The following is a 21,592-nucleotide window of genomic DNA, read 5'->3' on the forward strand; positions in this document are numbered from 1 at the left end:
TGTTCCCACGGTCCCGTCCTGTTCCCACGGTCCCGTCCTGTTCCCACGGTCCCGTCCTGTTCCCACGGTCCCGTCCTGTTCCCACGGTCCCGTCCTGTTCCCACGGTCCCGTCCTCTTCCCACGGTCCCGTCCTGTTCCCACGGTCCCGTCCTGTTCCCACGGTCCCGTCCTGTTCCCACGGTCCCGTCCTGTTCCCACGGTCCCGTCCTGTTCCCACGGTCCCGTTCTGTTCCCACGGTCCCGTCCTTTTCCCACGCGGTAACAGAAGTCCTGTCCCACAGACCCGTCCCCTGTCTACAGTGCCTAGTCCCACACACCTGTTCTCCCTGTCAAAAGAGACAGTACGTCTGACGGGGGTGACAACAAGCTTGTTGTTGTCACTGTTGTTGTCTTCCAGGTTGTTGGGCGTGGATAACGAGCGCTCAGTCAGAGGCTCGCGACCGACCACGGGACTGCCGTTGTTTTCTGAGGACAAAAACAAGCAATCAATTTACCATCACCGGGTCTACGTGTGGGATCATTCGTTTACTGCACGGTCTAATCTATCTAGGGTCTAGCGTAATTGTGGGAGAACGGTGTTACCCTTGGATGGTCTAGCCCCCTTGAGGGATGACAGTCTTACCCTTGGATGGTCTAGCCCCCTTGAGGGAGGAGGGTCTTACCCTTGGATGGTCTAGCCCCCTTGAGGGAGGAGGGTCTTACCCTTGGATGGTCTAGCCCCCTTGAGGGACGAGTCTTACCCTTGGATGGTCTAGCCCCCTTGAGGGACGAGGGTCTGCGCCAGCTCTGGACTTCTGAAGCGTCTAAGGGCGTGGCGCTGTTCACTGCACCTGCAACACAAGTCTTCAATAAACATTTTATTTGAAGCTATTTATTATGTATTTCATAGAGTATACTTGTGTGATGTGTGTTTGAACCTTGGCGCCAAATATACAAGGGCTATACGTGTCGCAATATACGAGGGAAATACAAGCTACTTGCTTTGTATTCACACGGCGAAGTGAGAGCTGCACGGGATAAATAAATCATTCATGGCGTAAGGGAATCTTGTTATCTGATCGTCTTCCTATCATAATAATGATTATTGAATTTAATCATATGAAGGAAATATATTGAAACTCTGACACTAAAAAAAGAATGGACATATAGGTAACCCATTATTTAAAATTCGAAGCAAGTTTGATTAGTCAATAAATTTTTTAAGTGAAAAGTTAAACTTAACCCAATTTTTTAATTGGACCTTATTTTATGACACCACATGATTCCAGCATTGAATATTAAGGGTGTGTCCAGGTAACATCCCGACACGGTACCTAGTACCGTGTATACCTAGGTATACAGGATACCTAGGTACACAGGCACTAGGTATACAGGATACCTAGATTCACCGGATATCTAGGTACACAGGATACCTAGGTACACAGGATACCTAGGTACACAGGATACCTAGGTACACAGGATACCTAGGTACACAGGATACCTAGATACACAGGCACTAGGTATACAGGATACTTAGGTATACAGGTACTAGGTCGGGTACCTAGTGCCTGTGTACCTAGGTATCCTGTATACCTAGTATACCTCACTAGCCCCTGTGTATTAACAGAGTCGTGTTCATATCACACAAGCTTTGAGGTCTATAATAGATGTGCCCAGTATAACATTGATGGCATTGAGTCTTAACCCTGATGATTGGTTCATAACTGGGACTGATGGGAAGCTAGGAGGTATTTATTGGGACTATAACGCAGCTAGGAGGTATTTATTGGGACTATAACGCAGCTAGGAGGTATTTATTGGGACTACAACGCAGCTGGAGGTATTTATTGCGACTACAACGCAGCTGGGAGGTATTTATAGTAACTTTGTTCAGAGATTCCAGAAAAATTAAAATTTGCCAAGAGGAATGCATCCAGAATCGGAGAACTATTGGTTACAATTGCAGATAGAAGCATCGAATTGAAAACCAGTTTCTCTGTAGGGAGAAGGAATGGGAACAGACGACGAAACAAAGGACTTCAATAAGAGAAGAAAACACTCGTAATGGAGCCAGAGAAAACTAATATAAACTAATCATACCGAAAACTTTAATTTGATAAAATATGCATGCCTAATTGAACAGTGATAGTAATTTATTAGCAATAACTTAAATTTAACAAGTTTAGCGGGACACGAGAGCATTCCCATATAGAGTAGGATAAAGAAATAAAGGTTAAAAATGGCAATGACAAATTTTTCCTTCATAGATAAATATAATGAATAATAAAGACACATTATAAGGAGAAAATTGAGTCTCAAAGAACGATTTAACCCTCTACCGCCGTACGGCACTCTCAGGGAACATAACTTTCAGCTTAAACTATACGTAAACTATTGAGTGTAGCAACCTGAGGACGTTTGTACGCAACAGAGAACATTTTAAAGTTGTCGTACGTGGCGGCAATTTATACGTAAACTATTGAGTGTAGCAACCTGAGGACGTTTGTACGCAACAGAGAACATTTTAAAGTTGTCGTACGTGGCGGCAACCATCAGTGCAAGTCATTTTGCGCTCACTAAAACGTATCCTTTTTGGGAAGTAGGCTTGTGACAATATTGCTCCGGTTACTCGTATTATTTATTTTATTATATTCGTAATATTAATATACTGCTAATATTGCTGCGGTTACTCATGCCAGGCGGTAGAGGGTTAAGAAATACGACGATAAGACGACACAGAAACACCACTCACCACCGTGCAACATCGGCAGCATCAGGTGTTGTGTTATGTGTTGTGGTGCTGGTGGTGCAACTCCTGCGAGTGAAGTGTGATGTTGTGGTGGTAGTTGATGATGTGCACGTTGTGGATGTGGGCAAGTCAGTTTATCTACTAAAACTGATGTGTATTGTTCATCTGGTTTGTCCAGATATTTTTTATTCTGGCATTTCTCAATTGGCTTTTGATGCGGTAAAAGACGTTGGTTATTATGTGGTAATAGATGTTGGTCATGATCTGGGGATAGATGTTGGTCATGATGTGGGGATAGATGTTGGTCATGAGAGACATGAGAAGGAGTATAGGAGGAGCATTTAGCACCATCTGATGCACCGCCATGTGAATTACTGCAGACGTTCACACCGCCATTGACCGCTAACTCGTCTGCGCTATCATCGTTTCCGCTATCATCGTCCTCATCAGCGAACTTGATGCCCTCACACAAGTCCCCGAGAGATCTATGACTCAAGTCCCCAGCAACACCCAAGCTCCCCATGGTCCCCAGACACGAGGACGAGCTCGACGACTTGAGCATCGCAGGCCCGGAGAGCGCGACGACGCTGAAGTCGTTACAAGATTGCGACGTTTGCGCGGGTCTGGGACGCAATCCTGCGTTCATGTTGGGACACAAGTCACTGTTACTGATGACTGCGTCACTGTTACTGATGACTGCGTTACTGTTACTAATGATGACGTCACTGTTACTGAAGACTGCGCAGTCTTCATCGCGCGGCAAACTGAGGTAGGTGAGGTCTACATTTTTCTTGAAGTCTTCCGTTTCTGTGGTGGACTTGGGACTTGCTGTGATAGAGTTGTGGACTGCGCTCAGTGTTGCATGTGTGGACTGACTTACGTTTACCCAACTATTTCGATGAGTGGTAGTCTTAGTCGTATCAATGATAGGTGATATATGACTAGTAGTTCTAGCTGTCTCCGGAATGGGGGATATCTGACTAGTAGTCTCAGATGTTTCAGTAATAGGCGATATAAGTCTAGTAGTCTTATTAATAGGAGGAACTTTTAATTTATTGACGGGCGTCGCGATGCTTCCACACGTCGGTAGTATTGGCTTCACAGACTTGTCTATTTGACTAGTTACAGCCGCCGGTTCAGAAGCGGCTGGAAACTGCAAACCGCTGCCCGGCAGACGGGTGGGTGAAACCTCCATAAAATGCCCGGTTTTGTAGCGGTTGTACCGGGAACTCCCGGAACAGGTTGCCGGATTGGTTCGGCTGCGTAGGTTAAGAACGCTGCAGTTGTTGTTATTGTTTGGGTTCGTCGAGGTTGCTTGCGTGGTTGCTACCTTGGATGATGTTTCGAGGGTTATTGTCTTACTAGTGTTACAAGTATTCGTGTCACTAACAGCACTAGTGTTCGTGGCGTTAACGATGTCATTTGTGTAACTAGTGACGTTGATGACTCGAGGTTCACTAAGATTCGTCGCGTTGATGGTGTCACTAGGACTGATAGTGTTGGTGAAGTTTTCGTTGTTTCTAGCATAACTAGCATGGTCACTAAGTGGGTTGTTGTCACTGGGGTTACTAGAAGAAGAGCTACCGTCACTAGAACTATCGCCACTAGTGGAGGTGTCAGAGGATGTGTCGCTTTCTTCTAAAGTGGAAATCCGGAGCAGCATTGTGAATTGAAGTAAACGTTGCAGCATTGTGAATTTAAACAAACGATAGATGCTGAAAAACTTAGCAGTAACGTATATGTCAACATGCGTTTGATACCAGCTAACGTTTGATGCGTTTAATCAAACTAAACATATAATGGTAAAGTAATTTCTCAGTAATATACGCTTGATGCTAACAAACACAGAATGCAATATAATGTTTGATGTAAACAGTTAGCAAACCTTTCGTGTTAATAAATGTTGCTTCAAATAAAGAGATTGTTAAGAAGCTTCCAAGATAAGAATGAGTTATAAAACGCCAAGCAAACGTTGTCAAGTTACTAGTCTCTGCAACCTAAATGCATGATTACAGGTTACAACCAGCATTACGGGTTACAACCAGCATTACGGGTTACAACCACTCTAGCCACCACACCAAGTGATCGCCCCATGACTCTTCGTACCCATCATGCCTCCCGTGGGACGCCTGTTGGAGACCACCACTACCGTGCTTAGAATGGACTATCATGATCCCTTCCCTCAAGAACGTAGCCTATAACACTTCTTGACTGTAACCCAGACAGATCACATCCACTGAAGTAGACCAAACAGCCCACAGGAAAACAGCCTGCAATAAATATGATGACCGCCACCAAGCCGTACGTCTCTCGCCCGTGCATCCAATCTGCCTACGGTCGAACGGCCACTCATTGAAGGACGATAGATTTTGGAACAGAACTACGCTTTCTGGAACCTAACCCCAGATGATATGAGCGAAAAGTTAGTAAGTTACGTTATTTAACAAAGCCCCGGATTTCCCTCGTCGAAAGACGATAGATTTTGGAAGAGAACTAAGTTATTTGAAACCAAACCTCAGATGCTGTGAGCGAAAAATTACGTTATTTAACGAAGCCACGGATGTCCCTCGTCGAGGACGATAGATTTTGAAAAAGAACTAAGTTATTTGAAACCTAACCTCGTGTGCTATGAGCGAAGTTACGTATTTTAACAATGCCTCGGAAGACATATTCGATCCGCGGATCGAATATCGAATATGTGCACCATATTCGATCCGCGGATCGCCTGGTGGTGCACGGCAGGTTTTGTGCAGTTCCCCTAACGAGCTGGGCTGATTAGTGGCAATCCGTTATCCGCTGGTTACAGTTCGAGCTACAGTCTGTGATGATTCGATATAACGTTCAGTAGTGGACTATCATTACACTCTGGGCTATTTGCTCCCGTGTATGATGGTGTAAAGCGAATAATATTAAAATCAAGATCTTGTCATGGGCTGGTTACTGATGGCAGGATTAATAGGCGGCTGATTGCTGGTCATACGCTGCACCGTCCCAACCCTTCCCCCACCCACCGTCCCTGGCAAGACCACCCCACCCACCGTCCCTGGCAAGACCACCCCACCCACCGTTCTCAGTGGGCCGGTCCCTAGGCCCGTTCTCCGTGTCGCGGGCGCCGCTGCTCTCCTTACGTCGCCCAGACTCCCGCGACGGCGACGGCCTGCAACAAGTAAACTTACAACCTCTGTGTGTACATGTACTACAGGTACAACCTCTGCGTGTACATGTACTACACTTACATCCTCTGCGTGTACATGTACTACAGGTACAACCTCCGCGTGTACATGTACTACAGGTATTTATTTCACAATATTTCTCGATATTAGGTATTATTTCTCTTCACGATAATGTTATTTCTCTTCACGATATTGTGAAACTGACGCTATTTCTCTCCTTAATTAAGTGTGTCTACAAGTACTAAACTTACACCCTCTGCTGCTGTTCCAACTTCACTATTCTGCAAAACATCCTAACTTAGAATTACTCAAATCTCTGCAATTAGCCCAATAATTTATTAAAAATAAATTACGATGAAAGTGCTTTATGATTATCACATAAATGTAATGATAACAACCTTATAACCACAACATAGCAAAAATGATGACAACAAAGCAGCGAATGTTCAACGTATGGAGTGCCCCGTACACAAAGGGTCTAAGGGGTTAATGGTCTAAGGATGTAAGGGTCTAAGGATTTAAGGATCTAAAGTTCTAAAGGTCTAAAGGTCTAAGGGTCTAAAGGTCCAAGGGTCTAAAGGTCTAAAGTTCTGAAGGTCTAAGAGTCTAAAGGTCTAAAGGTCCAAGGGTCTAAAGGTCTAAGGGTCTAACAGCACGGGTCTCACTTGCGCTTGCGGTTGTGTCTGTTCTGATGTTTACGTCTCATCTCATCGAGCAGAGGTCTGATGGAGGGGTCTGCGAGGTCTGCAGGGGTCTGTCCCACCGCATTAAGGGCATCAAGGTCTGCAAGGGCGTCACACAGCAGCTCCACAGCCTCGGTCTGCCCCCAGTGGACGGCGGCGTGCAGGGGGCGCCAGCCGTCCAGATCTGGGGCGTTCACGTTACACCCCGCGTCCAGCAACAGCCTGGGGAGGGGGGCAGGTCATAGGTCATGACCACAGGGGCAGGTGATAGGTCATGCTATGAATAAATTATGGGAACATGTGATGCATGTGGTCAAGTGAACCACAGAGCCACGTGAACCACGTAGTCAAGTGAACCACAGGACCACGTGAACCACAGGGCTTCACATGGCCAAGTGAAGCACGAACCGAAACACGTTCACATCTCGCTTACCTCGCAACGATCTCAGAGTTGTCCGACTACCCAGAATTATATATGCAGTATGTGTTTATTAAAGATACCAAGTCTACGCTATGATCAATGAAGCAAATTATAGGCAGTGAAGGCCGTTGAGGGCGCGTGTTACGCGACAGAATATAATGACAATATAAATAGTGATTTCCCTTATATGAATCTAAATGATGTTAGAACTCACTGCCCCGTAATTTCAACTAAAATTCAATTCAAATCATTAGGTAGCAAATTTCACATTAAACAAATTCGCTATTCCAAAAAAATAAATGAAACTATAAGTTCGATACAACTTTCTACTTGTTCTAGAACGCAAGACAACCATGTCGATCAATCCGAATCTTAAGCCCCAACTCAAAGCGGAATCTACAAGAATAAGATATTTTAAGCAGAGCAACATTATGACCAACAACTTGAGGATCATCCTGACATGATAGTGCGCCGTGCTCACAAATATAATAATACCTTCAGAATAATGGACAAATCTGAATACAAATGCAAACTGAACAGCATTCGCAGCAAGCTTCTGATTTGGATTACCAGAAGCTGGGGCGACTCTAAATTTTGTTAGGGAACTAGCTGCAGTAAACACGAAAATCAGCCAATTAATGAATACAGAGGCAAGCCTCACAAGATCTTGTAACCTATAATCGGCGCACACAGCCATGCATACATCTACATAGCGGCATACATCCATACAGCCTGCATACATCTATACAGCCTGCATACATCCATACAGCCTGCATACATATATACAGCCTGCATACATATATACAGCCTGCATACATATATACAGCCTGCATACATATATACAGCCTGCATGCATCTATACAGCCTGCATACATCCATACAGCCTGCATACATCTATATAGCCTGCATGCATCTATACAGCCTGCATGCATCTATACAGCTTGCATGCATCTATACAGCCTGCATACATCCATACAGCCTGCATACATCTACACAGCCTTGCATAAATCTATACAGCCTTGCATAAATCTATACAGCCTTGCATAAATCTATACAGCCTTGCATAAATCTATACAGCCTTGCATAAATCTATAAAGCCCTGCATACATCTATACAGCCCTGCATACATACATCTATACAGCCTGCTTACATACGGCATACATCAATACAGCCACCACACATACAGCCTGCATACATCTATACAGCCTGCAACATCTATACAGCCAGCATAAATCTATGGCACAGCTAAAACTCAAAAGCCCTTAGCAGCCACATTAAGGTATGACTTACCTCATGACTTTAGTGTAGCCCTCACCTCATGACTTTAGTGTATCCCTCACCTCATGACTTTAGTGTAGCCCTCACCTCATGACTTTAGTGTAGCCCTCACCTCATGACTTTAGTGTAGCCCTCACCTCATGACTTTAGTGTAGCCCTTAGCAGCAGCGACATGCAGGGCGGTGGCCCCCGTCTTGGGGTGAGGGGCGTCGTGAGGGCAGCCCTCGTGCAGCCACTGCGTCACGTCCTGCAGCATACAGCGCTCCTCTGCACTGCGCGCCGTCTTGCCTGCCCAGCGCCGTGTTGATTAGCACCAGCACCGTGTTGATTAGTACCAGCACCGTGTTGATTAGCACCAGCATCGTATTAATTATAGGTATGAGCGTTATTTGGCTCCTATATAAATATTTTCTGCTAAAATTGTACGTTAAACGAGTACGTAATTAAAAGCAAAGAAAACGCACAGTTTTTAAATATACCGAGGTGCGAAAGTTATTTAGCTCCCGTACAAATACTTATATCAATAGTTTAATTAAATCGTGAGTTAAACAAATGGTAGTTAGAAAGCAAAGAAAAAGAACAGTAAATTCATCGTATCTTCAAAACAAGCTTTACGATGACTTACAGTAGTAGTACCGTATAAGTCATCGACAGAGTTTTTTTCATGACAGAGTTCATTATAAAAGATTATGGCCTGAACTGTCATAAACGGAAGACGTTATATAGATATCATCATTATTAAGTCTGACATGTGGACGTGTTCACTATATTAGTAGTTCATGATCCGATATTTAATTTAAGCCGTCACAATGAAAGAATAATAATCATAATTACCAACATTTTTGTAACATGCATGAATCAGCGTCTGAGATTAGCTGCCAAGCAGCGATATTTGAAGAACATTTCCCCCTTAACGGTAAGTATTTATAATTACCCCAAGGTATTTATAAGTAAAATATATAAAGTTGAATATAATAGTTTAACTGCACTATTCTAGGTGCATTTCCACCTTAACGTTATTTATAAGGGGAACAGATAAGATAAAATAATAGTTTAACTGTAGCATTCCTTGTGCATTTCGAATATAACGGTATTTATGGGTAGATGAGATAGAAAATAATATTTTAAAAGACTAAAAGTGATGTATAACATTTTAACTGCATTATTTTACAAATTTACCATCTATGCCCCTGGCGGCCATCTCCTGAGCCAGCAGCGTGGCCATGGCAGGCTCGTCCACCACGTCCACCGGCAGCTCTCCGTCGTTGTTGACTAGTGAGAGGTCTGACCCTCGGTCTATGAGGAACCTGAGGGCAGTGAGGGTACAGTAGTGAGAGGTCAGACCCTCGGTCTATGAGGAACCTGAGGGCAGTGAGGGTACAGTAGTGAGAGGTCAGACCATCGGTCTATGAGGAACATAAGCATGACGCTTTATGATAATAAACACAGCTACATCAATAGAGTGATGCCTAACTCCTGCAGCTTAGCTTCACAAATTACTCAGTTATAGCATCAGAACGATTGACTAATATAAGCTATTAACATGCCGTATACTTATTCAATGAGAGAGAACCGATGGAAACTGTGTGGTAATAAACAGTGATACATTATTACTGGACAGTGATGCATAACTCCTGCGGCCGTTCTTCATAAATTAGCTCCATAAATTAACCTGTAATTACATCAGCAAGAACGATATCTATCAGTGAATGAGCCTTACTTAACCATGGCGAAAGAACAACAGGAAGCAGTGGTATAATTCACAGCTACATTATCGTAGTGATGTTACTGTTTTTCATAAATTAGCTCCATACACTAAACTGTTTTTACATGAACAAGAACGATATATACTTATAATATATCAGTGAATGAGCCTTACTTAGCCATGGTGAGGGAGCCACAAGAGGCGGTAGCGTGCAGGGGCGTCCAGCCCTCCATGTCGCTCCTGTTGATGTCTGCCCCCGCGTCCACTAAGAACTCGACGATGCTCAGGTTGTTGTCTATGCATGCCTGCGGGTGAGGGGAGGTGGTGTTATTGGTGTTGTCTATGCATGCCTGGGGGTGAGGAGAGGTCTTGTTATTGGGGTGTTATTGGTAGTGTCACGCCACTGGTGACGTGATAGTGACGGGACAGACATGTTGTAGTCACTGGTGACGTGATAGTGACGGGACAGACATGTTGTAGTCACTGGTGACGTGATAGTGACGGGACAGACATGTTGTAGTCACTGGTGACTTGATAGTGGCGGGACAGACATGTTGTAGTCACTGGTGACGTGATAGTGACGGGACAGACATGTTGTAGTCACTGGTGACGTGATAGTGGCGGGATAGACATGTTTTCATGCAAAGTAGACGACCGCTTTGGGTCCAAATCGCTATTGATTTTTTTCTTTATTTTTTGTAAATAGCTTGCGCAAGTTTCAATGTTCGAGATGAATGCGAATTTCATGAGAAAGGCAAAATCAAACATTGATAACACAGTTGATAGTTCGGGTAAAGTAGAGTCCGATGATAAAAGATTACAAGCGAAGCGAAGGAATGGCTTCTATGACATCACTTACATAATAAATTGATTCCTCAGACGCATCAATGAGAATACAAAAATTTTTATTTTGTTTGGTGTTACAGATAAAAGCAACATCAGAGAAGCATAGCACTGTGCACACACACGTGCCGCGATTTCATGCCATTCATACACACTTGCAGTTGTCACGTCATTCGTGCATTACGGTGGAAAGTATCTGCTGAACGTAGCCGTAGCCAAGTGCACAATAATAGAATTATAAAGAAGAGGAAGTTTATAATATAAAAGAGACACAATGTAGACACAGCGCTTTTAATTAAACGATAAAAAATACTGTGTGTGATGCAGCAGATGATGGTGAGGGCTGGGCCTCACACCTACCTACGTCTGCCTCCATATCAAGAGCCCAGCTCAAGAGCTCCGCTCATTCTTCAAGAGCCGAGCTCAGAAGCAATGCACTTGAAGAGAGCTTAGCGTCACACTCAATTACGACTTAACTGGGCCCATACGTCCCCTCTCAAACCGAGAAACCCACTTTAGTTCCGTGCCCTCCCTACCGGCTCAGAGGGGGGGCACTCCTCTCGGTCCCGACCACCACACTGATGGGAGTGGCGACCACCACACTAAGGGGAGCCGTGACCACCACACTGAGGGGAGTGACCTAATCACCCAGCGCATTACCGAAGTGTCTCTTCTAGAAATATCTCAACCCGCCCTCAGTGTTAGGAGTAAGTGGGAAAAGCGCTCATTAAGCTGACAGAAAGAGCAACGACAACTCGACGAACGCCGGGTTAAAAATATGCAATATACAAGGCAATACACTCCTATATTCGTTGATTTACTGCAGCAAATGGCCAGTAGTAGTAGTAGTAGTAGAATGATTTACTAGCGCTTCAGCTATCAAGATATTTCGCACCTGAGATCAAAATATAACATCGCCAACGAGGCGGAAGGTCTTATTTATTCAGAGTCTCAAATTGTTCATCACCCACAAGGGGCGGAAGGTCTAAATTGTCCAGCCCGCCGAAGCTGGCTCGAAGGAAGCAGCGTTAGCATCTCAAAGAGACAAAGTGACAAGGAGGGACAGGTGACAAGGAGGGACAGGTGAAAAGCAACAGAAACTAAGACACTCGAACAAGAGGTCGCTTACACGGGACGTCGGCCACCCGCACGAGAGAGACAGAGAAGGGAAATGCAAGGAATAATAATACATACATCTACAAAATGACTTAATGTAAGGAATCCTACCTATATGATAACTTAACCCCACAACTGAGACCTGCAGTCAGACAGCAGTCAGACACCGCGAGCTCAGCGGTGGGACGCTCAGGAACAATCCCCCTATAGGAGCGCGAAATCCCATAGGACTTCTGACGAGCACAGATACGCGTCAGAAGTCCCCCCTGAGGGGCACTAAATCACCAAATAAGATGACAGCGCAAGGGCAGGTGAGTATATTTCCACACGAAATCGTAAACGCAATTTGATGACGGGTGGAGTTCGTAATGGCAAAACCTGTTATTCCAGGTAGACTGACGTTAAAATATTAAATAATGACGACTAAGCGCGAATGCCTCGATCGAGACAGACGAGACTGACGTTTAAACTTCAAATATTAAATAATGACGACTAAGCGCGAATGCCGCGAGACAGACGAGACTGACGTTAAAATATCAAATAATGACGACTCGAATCAATTGCCTGACAGATTCAGGCAATATATTTGCGTATAGACCGCCGCTGCCAAACGTTGGAAGTTCGCCAGGTTATTAAACTTGTCTGCTGTCTTCGCCAAGTCAAGCAAGCGTTCGTCAATAAATTAGAAGAAATCACAGCTTCGTAACTCGATACCTTTCATACGCGGCCGAATCAATATTCAGCGTAGTTTATTAGTATGCAATTAACTGGTTATTTAGTCTAAATATTCAATAGCCAGTCAAAAAATCAAAGGAGTTTTAAATTTGAATGAAGTACGTAATTTCTAACTTACAGCTTAAGTAACGTTACTCATTCAATACTAAAAGAAAGCCTTAATTGGGTGTTACTTTAACAAGCAGACACTGTACAAAACAATAAATCTAAATTCAGCTAGTATACTCGAGGCAATAACTTGCATGCTTTAATTATGTGCGCGAAGATTCATCTCAACGACGAACGTTAAAGTAAAGTCCGTAAATTTAAGAAAAAACATGAGACAGGAAGAGAGAAGAAATGAAGAATATGAAGTAAATGAAGCGGAAAATTAATGAATTCACCGAGAAAAATGTGAAGGTGATGTTATCTTCCTATACGGTGCTTCTGAGGTGGTAAAGATGAGAGAAAATATTAAATACAGAATATGAAAATTCTTAAAATACAAATTTTAAGAAAATGAGGATAATATTAAATGCAATGAATATAAATATAGAAATGGAATGAGGGAAATGAATGAAGAGGGAAAAAAACATGAAGGAAGAAAGAAATATTACCAACAAACGTCAGGAAATTCGCACGCAGCTGCAGTTGTTTTGGCTGGCGGCCATTGAGGGCAGTGGCTGAACCACTGTGTGGCATCAACAATGTGGCATCAACTGTGTGGCATCAACTGTGTGGCATCAACTGTGTGGCACCAACTGTGTGGCATCAACTGTGTGGCATCAACTGTATGGCATCAACTGTGTGGCACCAACTGTGTGGCATCAACTGTGTGGCATCAACTGTGTGGCATCAACTGTGTGGCATCAACTGTATGGCATCAACTGTGTGGCATCAACCGTGTTGCATCAACTGGGTGGCATCAACTGTGTGGCATCAACAGTGTGGCCTCAACAGTGTGGCATCAACTGTGTGGCATCAACTGTGTGGCATCAACTGTATGGCATCAACTGTGTGGCATCAACTGTGTGGCATCAACTGTGTGGCATCAACTGTGTGGCATCAACCGTGTTGCATCAACTGGGTGGCATCAACTGTGTGGCATCAACTTTGTGGCATCAACTGTGTGGCATCAACTGTGGTTCAGCTATACAGCTACAAACCATCATACAGCAATTCACAATACAGTAGCATTCCTAGGTACAAAAACGCTAACAACAAACATTTGTAACAGCAATAACACCTGCAGCAACGGCAGGAAGAACAACATCACCATCACTGCCAGCAATAACACCTGCAGAAACGGCAGGAAGAACAACATCAGCAGCACTGCCAGCAATTGTGAGAAATTCTAAATTTCTCACCGAAAATTATTGAAATTCCGGTTAATTAATCAATGATAATACAGGGTATATAAATATAAAGTAATTTGTTTAACACCTGCAGCAACGGCAGGAAGAACAACATCAGCAGCACTGCCAGCAATAACACCTGCAGCAACGGCAGGAAGAACAACATCAGCAGCACTGCCTGCAATAACAGCAGCCCGGGCGACGTAACAAGAACAGCTCCCCGGGACCAGACGTTAGCCTAATAATAGCGAGGCCGACCGCAGGTAACTTACCTTCATCCCCTCACATCTACCATCACCACACAGCCCCATCACTACCACACCAATACCTTACCCTCACCACACAGCCCCATCACTACTACACCACCTTACCATCACCACACAGCCCCATCACTACTATACCACCATCACAACCACACCCATACCACAACTACACCCATACCACAACTACACCCATACCACAACTACACCCATACCACAACTACACCCATACCACAACTACACCCATACCACAACCATACCCATACCACAACTACACCCATACCACACCATCGTCCCTCGGCATACCACTAGCACCAACACACCCCTACCACAGCACTACAACAATCACATCCCTACCTCACCACCGCCACCTCACCCTACCTCCACCATCATCGCACTACTCTTCATCACAATTAATGTCATGCACCATCGTCACGTCACCACACCATCACCATCCCTTTAAGGCCTCCGCCCCTCACCCCGTCAGCAGAGTTTGCCGTCTATACCGCATAACAATAAATAATGTAAAAAATTAAGCAATGAACAGTCCCATTCATGACGTTTCGAAATGAGTTATTTCATTGCTCTATCTACACAATCGATTTAACAACGTAGATATATTAATTTTTTGCGTTTGGACACATGGAACGATTGGTCTTTGTAAACGGCAGTGAGACACAGGATATTAAGAGCAACGTTTGGGAGCTTATCGCCCTTATAAAGCTTGAAACATGATTCATTTATTGCTTATGCGAGCATTTATTCTATGATAAATGGGTTGTAAAAATGTTACTTTGTAGACGTTATGACTCTAATAAATTTTGTAACCATATTAACGCCGTAGAAAAACCCGTTTGCAGAAACGTTTATAAGCGAATAGAAACACTTGAGGTGTACCCACAGCAAAAAAAGTTGCAGGAGCACAAACGGCGAAGAAACGTTTGAGACACACACACGGCAAAGAAACGTTTGAGACACGCACACACGGCAAAGAAACGTTTGAGACACGCACACACGGCAGAGAAACGTTTGAGACACACACGGCGAAGAAACGTTTGAGACACACACACGGCAAAGAAACGTTTGAGGCGCACATGCGACAATGAAACGTTTGAAGCGCACAAACGGCGCAAAAACGTTTGAGACGCATACACGGCCGGGAGAAAAGTTTCAGACGCATCCGCGTCAAAGAAACGTACCGGTATAAGGCGTACACATGGCAGAGAGAAACATTTGGTGCATTCGTGGCGGAGAGAAACGTTTGGTGCATTCGTGGCGGAGAGAAACGTTTATGGTGCACCGTGGCTGAGAGTGATCATAACTAAACGTTCCAGGAGTATCCTCTGTATCGAAACGTTTTTGGAGTCAACCATTTCTGCCACGAACACAGACACGATAGTTCATCACGAGTTCGTGGTAAAAAATATTAAATTGCACTTTCAGAAATTAAATCTTTTCTTCTGCACACACGACGGCAAGAAATTTTACCGAGCAACAGAGGCGAAAAGAACCGTCGTTTCCAACATGTCTCTGATAGAAAAATTGGTCAAGTTATGCACATTTTTTATCGCTGCATTCACCAACAGTAGATGAACAAAGAAGCATGGCCGTGTTCAGCGATCGATTTTCATTTGAAAACACTCCATAAACGCAACAAACAAGCCGGCCAATCTGTGACAACATTTGAGATGGATTGGGGCCCGGCAGTGAGGCAAAACGTAATTAACGGACATCTGCGTTCAGGACAAGTCGATACAAGGTGCCGTGGTACCTTGTATCTTACTTCAAGATTCTTACAAGATTCTAACTTACGAGATTCTTACTGCTGGAAGTGGAGCAGAGACGGGCGATAACGGATTGTGTTTAAGGTCTAAACGAGCCTCAAAACGATCAAGTGGCTTGATCGAAAGCTTGAGTCAATCTATTGTCTGAAGCGTGATTGACCGTTTAGGAACCCGTTTGACAGATGAAGCAAGGCTTCATTGTGATTTATAGGAAGCTTGATTGCTGGAATTAATGAAAATATGCGCATATTATTTGGAAGAAGAAGGCCGAATCCATATTCGAAACAATTGCTCACCGTCTAAATCAACGAAGCAGCTCAAAAAACAGCCGCTAGCGAACGAACATCAAGTGTAAACTGATGCCATTGTTGATGAAGGGGAGGTCTTGATTGCCACGGCGTCAGATCTCTTGGCTCAAGAGATTTCAGCCGTGAGCCTGCTAATGCAGGTTGAACAGAGGCGGGTATCGATTCCAGCATAAATTTATTTCATCCTGGCGATCTAAACGTAGTCTGTAAAATTATTAGACACGAGTTAGAAATTATTTCATGCTTTATACATTATATGAATATAGAATAAATATGAATGAATATATAAAAGCTCAACTAAGTACTACTACTTTTAGCAAGTCAGCGAATGTCTAGCTGCGGGTACTGTGCAGGGAATTGCGTACGAAATCTTGAACACTGAATGCTGGAGCAAAAGGAATTCACCGCAAAAATTATCTAATTGTCACTAAATAAAAAACATAACTCAGTACTCACTGCAGTGAGAGACAGAGAGCGCATTTTCTTAAATTGCCGAAAACGCGAAGAAACGGACAGACGGACGGACGGTCATGACGAGCACAAAAGCGTCTTTTTTTCCATAAATGAGAAATGCGCTAGAAACTTACGAGGATTGCGACTCTATCGTAATGGCGTGAAAGAAGACTGAACAGTGGACAGAGATGGAGCGGAGCACAGCCGACCTCCACGTCAGAGTGAACAATGACGTGCTGAATAGACTCCTGCGTCTCGTAATAAAATAATTTTCTCGAAATGAACCGGACAACCAGATGAGACGAGAAATAACCAGGAAAAAATAACGGGACAGAGGGTGAAATTTGACCCGGAATAAACGGATGAACCGGGACAAGACTTGTGTCCGGGACCTTAAATCTTGTGTCCCGGTAATTATGAAACGATAGGAGACAAATAGATACAAAACGAGACGTGACGTAACGAGACGAGACATGTCTTAAATATTCACGGCAAAGCAGAATATTTCTTAATATACGAAAACGAAACGAAACATTTCGAACATTGATGGTTAATGAGCAGTTGCCAGTCAGGGGCTGATTCAGCGACACATACGGCTGTCAAACTAATTTTACAGATAAATTAGTTAGCAAATTCGGCAATGTATGGCTCAATATTTAGTGAATGATGTTACTGTTGAGCTTTTAATAGCGCATGACGAGAACCATACGAGTTCAGTACGCTTAATTACTGACATCACCGCGACTTGGTGACGTAATGTCGATCGGTCAGCCATTTAGTAGAATGTAGGGCTTTCTCAAGCTTTGCAAGACGCCACGAATCAGAAGTGGTAACTGGAAATATTTTGAGGACAAAGAACAAGCGATGCTCATGATGACCGAGATATGTAAGCTAGACCAATGGTAGGTGAAAACTTTGTGGCGATATTTACAAGGTCAATGATGACAACACATTGAAGAAGTGTAGATACCTTTTTCGTGCCGACGCTGGTTAGTTCTAAGGCTGAAGAAACATTATATATGTCGGTTAAAACAAAGATTCTGATATGGCATTAGACGAACTTGAGAGATGAGGCAATGTAGATGAGGTTTTACTAAATTTTGAAGTCGAGACTTTCATGAGAATAGTGGACGAATACGTCCTAAGCTTCGATGTCATTAACCAAAGCCAAAGTTAACACCCCTAGCGAAGTATTGAAGAATGTACGGTATCTTATGCTATCACCACCTATGTAGGCTATCGCTGGCGAGATTTCCCAACCGAGTAGAGAAAGCGCCACTGTAGGCTCTCTGAACTTGTTCGTGGACCTCTCAGTCATTTAATTTATAAGCAAAGATTATTAAAGAAATAAGAAGTATAATGGTTTCCTTGGCAAATGTCTGTTTCGTAATGACTTGTTGGCTAGAAGTAGGCTCACAACGGCAGCTACTGCATGGCCGCTAGTCGCTATTAACCCCTGAAGCAGGCAGTACCCCTGTGCACGAGGCCACTAGCCTTTTCTTGTAGTTATTAGTTATAAATTTTCAAATTCGCTCAGTCCCTTCAAATGCACTATCATTTTACATAGTAATATACCAGAAACTTTGGTAGACGATACAACCCCTGTTGTAGGTATCGTCTCGTCTCGAATGGAAAAAAAGACGAAACGCAAGAGTCTATTATAAGGTGTGGCAGCTAAACTGTTCATGCTTAGTGAGTGATATTATTTAACAACTGTTTGAGGCAGACAGTAATTAATGCATTGATTAACGTGTCACAAAGTGGTGTTGTACATTTTAATATATAAAAAAATCACCGTGTACCACTGTACACACTGTCCCCCTATCTCTCATCAATTTCTTCTGGTCATAACTCAATGCTTTCCAGCCCCATCATTCCTGGAAGCTTCTGGTAGACCGAGATTTCTTTTCCATAGTAAACATTATTCGAAATCTCTATAATTACACGCGAACTAAACGCAAAAAAAATCTATATTACATGCGAAAAATACCCCCTAAACCCTTTAAAACCGAACTATAAACAAAAATTACATTTTTCCGCACTGAACGCAGATTCAGGTTAAGCAAACAGCGCTTTGGCGTAGACAGGGTGAGCAAAAACGTGTAAAATAGATATCACTCTTATCACCAACGGAAGATAACGTTGCGGCCGGATGCAATGAGTTGGCTTTGAATATCAACGGACCACGCAGGACTCGATAAATCATAGCAGCTGTTGAATCATGAGGGATTTCAATATCTAACCTTGAACACGTGCTAAATCGTCATTAAAATCTGCCATAAAATCAGCAACAATTTGATCCCCGAGCAAGACCAATTAATAACCTTTACACTAGGCGAGCAGTTTAGTCTTCGTTAGCTGGGTTATTGCATCAGAAATGCAGGTAGCAGTAACAACACAAACCACACAAACTGTATAATCAGCGACAACACAAACCACACAAGCTGTATTATCAATAACGGATGCGCGGTCAGTACACACCGAGCGACGCAGATATGCAGTGGAGTGTACGCATTGTCCTATGAACGCTAACTGGATTCAATGCGCGTGAAAATAACGAATATATTTCGAGCTTTGGCAGTTATTGATAAGGATAATAACCGAGGTTATTTTATGGACAACATGTCAACCATTATCGACAACCTAGGAGAGCGAGGCTCGTGTCTTGATCGAGGGGGAACCATTCACTGAATGAGGGGAGAGGGCCTCACTGAATGAGGGGAGAGGGCCTCACTGAATGAGGGGAGAGGCCCTCACTGAATGAGGGGAGAGGGCCTCACTGAATGAGGGGAGAGGCCCTCACTGAATGAGGGGAGAGGGCCTCACTGAATGAGGGGAGAGGCCCTCACTGAATGAGGGGAGAGACCCTCACTGAATGAGGGAAAGGCCCTCACTGAATGAGGAGAGAGGGCCTCGCTGAATGAGGGGGAGCCCCTCACTGAATGAGGGGAGAGGGCCTCACTGAATGAGGGTGAGCCCCTCACTGAACGAATGGGAGCCCCTCACTGAACGAGTGGGAGCCCCTCACTGAATGAGGGGGAGCCCCTCACTGAACGAGTGGGAGCCCCTCACTGGATGAGTGGGAGCCCCTCACTGAACGAGGGGGAGCCCCTCACTGAATGGGAGGAGGCAGCACGCAACACCTGCGACACCGACATTCTTGAGTCATTGCCGCGTCATTCACGCACCGTTCGTATGGCACTGCACATCACGCAGCATTCGTGGTCCACACATCACGCAGCGTTCGTGGTCCACACTTCACGCAGCGTTCGTGGCCCACACATCACGCAGCGTTCGTGGTCCACACATCACGCAGCATTCGTGGTCCACACATCACGCAGCGTTCGTGGCCCACACATCACGCAGCGTTCGTGGCCCACGCATCACGCAGCGTTCGTGACCCACACATCACGCAGCGTTCGTGGCCCACGCATCACGCAGCGTTCGTGGTCCACGCACACCCCTGTAACGACAGCTGCAATTTACCGCCGCTCATGGCGCCTCTAGGCCAGGCAATGGCTGTTCTCGTTACAGCAGCCAGGGTTTTATCGTCTCCTCTAATCAGAAGAGATATTTTTGCAGCAGCAAATTATTTAGAGTGGATAATATACATAAATGCCCCTTGCATATAAGGTATATTTTATAGTATATTTCTGTACACTGCGCTAAGGCAAAGCCAGGGCCTCCTCACTCAACGCTAGGAAATATATTTAAATTTTCGGGAAAAACTAATGACAATAAACTTTCAAAATACGAATTCTTTTTACGAAATACCGGATGATAGTGCATTTATTTACCACAAATGGCAAACAAATGCAGAGCTTGAAATTTCGAAACTTGTTGTATAAAACTATCAGCATTCTATATAGGTAAGATCAATTTAGCTAATACGTGCTTGAATAAGATAGACAGAAAATGGGCTGCTGAATGCGTCGCGTGCACTGAACACGTATAACACCCTCACGTCTATAGAATATATTAAGTTTGTCCTACTATATAAGTAATATCTACACAAACACACGTTATTGTACGTAGATACTGATGCATTAACAATTAATAGAGCAGACAAGATGCGAGTGAGACCCGAGGATTTTCAAATTAGGAGGATATTCAACAAAATCAACTCGTAATTAACGATGTTATAACCGCATTTACTTGGAGGGAACTCATTTGCGGCATAATATAATATATAATAGTACATATTGCGTATTAACTAATAATTGAATTAAACGCTACAAGTTTGAAGTTATTTCACAGCGGTTTTCTTTAGGGAATAATCACGATTAGTTTTCGTGCTTACAAAAGGGTTTCTAACAAAGAAATATTTAATTAACCTTAAGGATAATATATGTACAGGACCACTTGATCGAGTTACATTTGAATTAGTTATTGTGGTTCTATTGCACTTCCTGAATTATTGTAAGAGGATCGGGATATGGCAAGCAGCGCGCGGCAGCTTCTTTATGACGACGAACACAACAGACAGCAACACTGAATTAAATTACCGAGACCGATAAGTGGATGCGTTTCAACGTGCTTACCGCACGTAACTAGTGACGCTACAAGCGCCGCGGTAACTAGTGACGCTACAAGTGCCGCGGTAACTAGTGACGCTACAAGCACCGCCGTAACTAGTGACGCTACAAGTGCCGCGGTAACTAGTGACGCTACAAGTGCCGCGGTAACTAGTGACGCTACAAGCGCCGCGGTAACTAGTGACGCTACAAGCACCGCGGTAACTAGTGACGCTACAAGCACCGCGGTAACTAG

The 21,592-nt window shown here is 44.0% G+C and overlaps 1 protein-coding gene across 1 annotated transcript in view; it reads right to left on the reverse strand.

Moving 5' to 3' along the window:
• Window positions 1–21,592, reverse strand: part of LOC108664356 (protein phosphatase 1 regulatory subunit 12A) — a 39,260-nt gene that overhangs the window by 8,331 nt on the left and 9,337 nt on the right. The window contains exons 2-8 of the mRNA XM_047883138.1: window positions 10,164–10,294; window positions 9,464–9,591; window positions 8,422–8,572; window positions 6,568–6,807; window positions 5,795–5,886; window positions 742–831; window positions 319–466 (exon numbers count right to left, since the gene is read on the reverse strand). Coding sequence (XP_047739094.1) covers window positions 319–466; window positions 742–831; window positions 5,795–5,886; window positions 6,568–6,807; window positions 8,422–8,572; window positions 9,464–9,591; window positions 10,164–10,294 — 980 coding nt within the window. The remainder of the gene's footprint in view (window positions 1–318; window positions 467–741; window positions 832–5,794; window positions 5,887–6,567; window positions 6,808–8,421; window positions 8,573–9,463; window positions 9,592–10,163; window positions 10,295–21,592) is intronic.

This window comes from Hyalella azteca, unplaced genomic scaffold (genome assembly GCF_000764305.2).
Source record: "Hyalella azteca isolate HAZT.00-mixed unplaced genomic scaffold, Hazt_2.0.2 contig12079, whole genome shotgun sequence".
NCBI classification, from domain to species: Eukaryota; Metazoa; Arthropoda; class Malacostraca; order Amphipoda; family Hyalellidae; genus Hyalella; species Hyalella azteca.